Below are 6,000 nucleotides of genomic sequence, written 5' to 3'. Positions count from 1 at the left end.
TCAACGATGGGGTCACCAGTACTGAAGAGCTGTCTATAACCAGAGACTGTGAGCTGTACAGGGCTCTGAACATGCACTACAATAAAGCAAATGACTTTGAGGTAGGAACTAATCTTTAATTTTTGGTCATCTCCCTTTTCTTTTTTTAAAAAATTTATTTTCTTTAGAAATGTACACAAATCTGTTTTTGTGTTGGTTTCGCATATAAGCATCCCCCAATAGAGTAACAGGTAGAACTGCAATGAGGAGCTTCCATAGTCCCCACTGGAATCATGAGGCTCTGACCCACTGCCATTTTTTCCCCATTCCCTGGCTTTTCAGCTTGTATGGAAGACTCATTTGGCCACAGAAAAGGGAACTGTTAGAATCCAAAGGAAAATGGCAGCAAGCAGCAAAAACAGAGTGATTCATTTTCCAAGGAAGAGGTCCCTACTCCAATAGGCCTTTTTCATATTTAGGTTCTGAGATGTCAATGAGCTGATGCAGGCTATGTGCAATGGTAGCTACCAGTGTTGTTTTCTTAAAAAGTCTAGAAACTTTGATGGGGGAGTGATTCCATGGTTTCTGACTTTGACATGTATTCCCTTTATGGAGGAAATGGTATGATAATTTACTAAATACATATCATAAGAGATCCACTGACATCTTTTTTTGGGGGATTTTTGTTTCTCTTTTTCTTCTTTTGGAGGAGAGACTCATGTGTTTATTTTGCCTAAGTATACCTTCAGAAGCATGCTGCTCTTTGTACAAACACTTTCATACACACTTATCTATGACATGTATATTCTAGATCCACACACAAAGCAGCATAGAGAATTCCCAGAAAGCAATATCCATGCAACAATGAAAGATGTGTGGCTATGAGTAAGGCATTTCTTTATGGACTAATGTGGTGCCTCAGCAAACAGTTTTCATCACAACATGATGACTCTCTGTGAGACAACACTAGCAAATCTCCCAGTACTCACAAAGGCATTTTGCTGAGCCCTGCTGGCTGAGGCAACAGTAGTTGGAGGTGGGAATATGGCAAGAATTCTGCAGGCTGAACTCCCTGATGATGAGATCAGATAGACTGTGGCTTGACAAAGTTGGTCCATTTCTTGTATTATCTTGGCTAGATGCTGTGCCACCTTAAGGGTAGGAATTTTTCCTCCAACATCTGTGTGCGCTTGGACCTTATGTTCGTATTCTTGCTTTCTTCATGTAGATAGGTATCCAGGAATACCCAGGAAGTTCCAAATTTCAAAGAAAAGAGGATATCTTGGCCTAGCTCTGTCAACTAAGGGGACTGACTCCTAGTACTCTTTCTGCTTGCCCCCCCCCCCCTTTATTTCAGCTCTTGTTACTACGATTCTTGGCAATGCAGACCAGTTATAGTGGCTTATAAAGAACTGAATGTGGAAGCTCAGCAATGGGAAAGTCATAGTTTTTCTTTGAAAGTTTTAGTAGTTATAGTGTAAGCTACTAATTTGTCTTTGCTCTCTAAGACTAATGTATTTCTTGCCAAATGTGTGATAAATGAAGTTTGGGTGGTATGAGTGTGTGTTTGCTAAATACATTAAAAGTGAGAATTCTTCATGTACTGCTCCACTATTTTAAAATCTGTTTTAAAGTCTCAGTTGTAACAGAGCACTGGCTCACTATAATCACAGAGCACTAGCAGATTTCTTCTAAAGCTGAAGAATATGATTATGGCTAACCATTTTTAAAAAATCTTATTAAGAGCGTCTTTTCTCCCCTGCCCTTCTGATAAGCCTGTTGCCCTAAACGTTAAGCTAAGAGACTTCTGTATGCTAGTGAATTATTTACATTATATGATGACATAAGTATCTGTTTGGCAGCATACATCAAGCTTCATGAAAGAATTGCCCAAGATTCATGAGATGACTTCTGCATTTCTGCTATATAAAATACCCAAGAAGACAAATCCTTAAAGTGCACACGAGGGTTTTCAGGGTTGCTTAAACCTTACCTGGTTGGAATTTAATCCCCTACCCACAGCCCAGGGGCCAAAAGGACACAAACAGGGGACGGCTGGCATCAGGAGGTACCCGACAAGCTGCTCCATTTAGCATCATCTAAATCCTCTTTAATATGATTAACATCTAATATTTCTCTCTTTGTGAATCATATCCACTTCCAGCCAGGCCACCTCTCCTTTATCTGCAGTGTCTATTTTAAGACTGCTTCACTGCAAGGAGTATGGGGCCCGGGCAGGAATTTTGTCACTTCTCATGTGACTTCGGACAGTTATTGGACTATTCTGGATCTGATTCCTCCTTCAGTGAAAAGGAGGGAAGAAAGTAGGACCATGCAGTGAGCCCTGCCCCTTCTACTCACACACTCACACATCCATATGTACACACGCGTACCCACCATCACACATAATCCTAATATCACGAAATTGTTTTTCATTTAGCCTCTCTGTCTGGCTCATTTACTGACAAAAGTTTCAGATAAGGTGAGCCCTTCTTTTCCGTGCCTTTGTGCATGCAGGTCACTGCTTAAGTGAGATGCTTAAAAAGCCACCGTTCTTATCGTGGTAGCTTTGCTCGTGTGGGCCGTGGCTGAGAGCCAAAAGTAGATCCGGCACCTTCAGCTGAATACCTCCACTGATACTGTGTGCACGGCTTTACTTTTGTATTTAAGTTTCTCCTCTTAATGTCGAGTAAAATGAACCTATAGTTTAAGTATTAGCAAGTGAAGAGGATGGCAAAATGGAGAACTGTACACTTTATTTCTTTTTAACATTTTTAAACAGAGCTAAAACATGGTAGAGGGACTTTGAAGCTACGTCTACTCGATGCCCCAAGATCCACTCGATTCCAAGGAATTGTGTCACCCAGCTTAGTAGTAGCTGGTCAAACAATAAAATGTCTTATTGATTGTATTCCCAGATTTCTCAATCAGTTGTTGGGAGCAATAATAAAATAGTTAACATTTATTAACTGTTTACTAATGTTCTAGGCACTCTTCTAAGTGTTTTACCAAAATAGGGCTTATTTAATGCGAGTAATAGTAATGACAGTGATACCTATATAATAACAAGAAAAACTTCAGTTTGCCCAAAGCTTTACTATTCTTCAAGTTAGATTATTCTAACTGGGCAGAGGTAGATCGAGCCAGGGAGAGAGAAGGGAGTTTGACGTCTCTTCACTACTACTTTGTTCCTTCTTTCTCTTCTCTACCCCTTGTCTTCTCTCAGCCTTCTACTCCATCTCTGCCTCTGTCATAAGCTTGCTAGTGGCACCTCTGTCGCTGCTTAGCACCACCCCCTTCCAGCCCCTGTTGCTGATGGCTCTCAAGGCTAGAGAGGCTGCTGACCCCTGGCCTACAGGAAAATAAAGCAGATGGGGAAGGTTTATCAGCAGCAAAGAGGGAGTGGCTTGCCTCGCTCTCCTCTCCTAGACCCTGCATTTCCTGGCCTTTATGAGTCAGGACCTTCTAAGTGGCAGGAGAGCTTGTTCTGCCTTTTGTATCAGTTTACACAATTGCCAGAATTCTTGGCACGGTGTGCAGACTTAGGATGGTGAGCGTTTGAGAAGACCCAAGGGATGTGGAAGAAGACACCAAAGGGGAAAAATACGAAATGCACTTTCAGTTTGTGCTAAAGGGCGGAAACTTGGCCATATCACACCAGGTGGGGCATCTTGCTTCTGCGCGTGAGTGTGTGAGGCACGCAGGAGAGGGGTGTGTAATTATGGGCTGTTTCCTTCATTCCTGCTCCTCACATTTAATGAGATTGGCAACAATAAATTTGTCTTTCCAGGTGTGATGGTATATATTTCTATGCTTCATTCTCGCTTCACTTTGAAGAGCTTCCAAAAAAAATTTTATGGGCAGAGAAAGGAAGTTTGGGATTCCTTCCCAGTTTTTAAATCATACTGATACTTGTGACTTTAGGGGCATATGAGTTGGATTTTATCGCTTTTGTTGTTTTCCTCACAACTGTGGCAGGAAAAGAAGATGATGATCACTGACAGTTTCTGAGGCTGGTTTACCTGTTTTGCAAAGAACTCTACGGAGACAACTAACTTGTGTAACTCACAAAGGTTAATTGCACAACTTAAGGAACCAAAAGACATAGCACCCTAGGTTGGACTGCATTACCTAGGTTGACGTCTCTATATGGTGCAGCTGCGGAAGGCAGAATCATCCAAAGGTCGGAGGGTTTGGTACGGCCTGAGTGTAGGTTGAGAAAAGAATGTGCCAGATTCCTTCATCCAGGCCCACTGAGCTCTCTTTCTCATTCCCGGGTACTGGGAGGTAGTGTTTCCCATGCCATGATAAGCCACGCATCCCTCCTGGGCCCCTCAGTGGCTAGTGATTTACCTGTAGACAGGGTGTAAGTTTCCAGTAAGAATGACAAATCTCCCTTATCCTCGCTAAAGGCCCAGGTTTGGGGATGGAAGGCTTCAAAATAAATTGAATGGGGAACTTGATTCACTCATTAGTGGCCTTATGAATGCCATTTTCTAAGGTATTAATACCTCACTGGGCAGATGCTCCACCTTAGAGACCGTGGGTTTGACATTTTTCTGGGTGACACATGACAGGGAAGAAGGGTACTTCCGCACACCTTTGAATGTGTTTTCTTACTTTCCTCTTGGAAATAGAAAATTAAAAAGCAACACCCCACCCCCACCACACACACACTAACACATACACACTTGCTGAATATGTTCCTACCCCATACCTACCCTCTTCTCAACCTACTCCCACTTTCAACAGAACCCACATTTCAGAAGATTTAATATATTTGGAAGACTTTCATTCGCATTGTCATCTCTTTAAAGAAAAATGAGGACAGGTGGATTTAGGAAGCGCTTCCCTCTGCTCCAAATAGATACTTAAATATGAGTGATCGTTTAGAAAACTGGCACATGAGTGAAAGCCTTTCACTGCTGTTGCAGTCTTTTGGCCTCAAAGCTGCTGAGCCGTTTAAATAATCGCATAACACACTCTTGGTGGGTGGCGAGGAGGAAAAGAAACCCTTACCATTTCTTCCCTTGCCAGTCCCACCGTTGACAAGCCAAATTGATCTTTTAAGAGACCAAATGAATGTTCTCTAAATATATGTACACACATGGCTGCCTGGAAACATATTCCTTCTACAGAATGATTGCCTGAAATTTGAAGGAGAGCACAGTAGAGACACCAGGTTGGAAGTGGGGTTGAAGGGCTAGGGGGTGGAGTGGAGGTAGAATTCTGTGTGTGCATGAGGCTTCATTTTTGTACCACTGTCCTTTTGGGATTCAAGGTGTTCATCAGTATAATGAAGCGGGCCCATTGATTTATCATCTATTTGGTAATGTCATTGCATTTTTAGCTCCCTGTGTCTTTTTTGTCATTGGGTTACATTCAAGCACAGTAAGATCAACTTTAAAACCTCCTTACTCAACAGCTTTATTAGTTATAGCATTCCATGACCTTTCTCAACATTCTTAAAGAAAAAGATACAGTGTAATGTCGCTTTACTTTGCTTATTGTCCTTTGTTGGGGTGAACAAAGCATTTTCTACAGTGGCTATATCACATAATTATACAGCTTTCAATAGCAGTGTCTTGGCACATATCAAAGTTCAGAGGAGCCTTTAGAAAAAAAAAAAAGATGTTTTGTGGCAGCCTAGGGAGGGTCTCATCTTTCCTTCAGAAAATAGTTCAAGGCTCTTCTGTCAAGCTTCCCTACTTAGAGCTTTTTCTCCTCCTGCTTCATAAAGTTTAAAGGGGATTCAGTGGAGTTCTATGATCTATTTCCTTTGAAAGATTGTTCCTCGGCACAGAGAGGCCCTTTGACTTCAAGAGTTCACAGATTCATGTCTTTAGGTATCATATGTCTGACCTTATCAGTTACTCCATTTAATGTAGGAGAAAAAGTCTCAACTCTTTGTGTTTGTCTGTTTTGCCTCTGTGAAATGATTTGGTGAAAAGACCATCCTTTTTAACACACCACTGAGAGGCCGTTTCTGACTGTAACCTACCCTGTGGCTTTTCTCTCTTT

The 6,000-nt window shown here is 41.8% G+C and overlaps 1 protein-coding gene across 1 annotated transcript in view; it reads left to right on the top strand.

Moving 5' to 3' along the window:
- PROX1 (prospero homeobox 1) overlaps positions 1-6,000 on the top strand; it is a 53,491-nt gene that overhangs the window by 23,730 nt on the left and 23,761 nt on the right. Inside the window, exon 4 of the mRNA XM_073011510.1 lies at positions 1-101. This exon is cut by the window's left edge and continues 94 nt beyond it. Coding sequence (XP_072867611.1) covers positions 1-101 — 101 coding nt within the window. The remainder of the gene's footprint in view (positions 102-6,000) is intronic.

The sequence above is a fragment of the Chlorocebus sabaeus genome, chromosome 25 (assembly GCF_047675955.1).
Source record: "Chlorocebus sabaeus isolate Y175 chromosome 25, mChlSab1.0.hap1, whole genome shotgun sequence".
NCBI classification, from domain to species: domain Eukaryota; kingdom Metazoa; phylum Chordata; class Mammalia; order Primates; family Cercopithecidae; genus Chlorocebus; species Chlorocebus sabaeus.
Note: the sequence above shows the minus strand (reverse complement) of the source record. Positions and strands in the feature narration are given on the sequence as shown.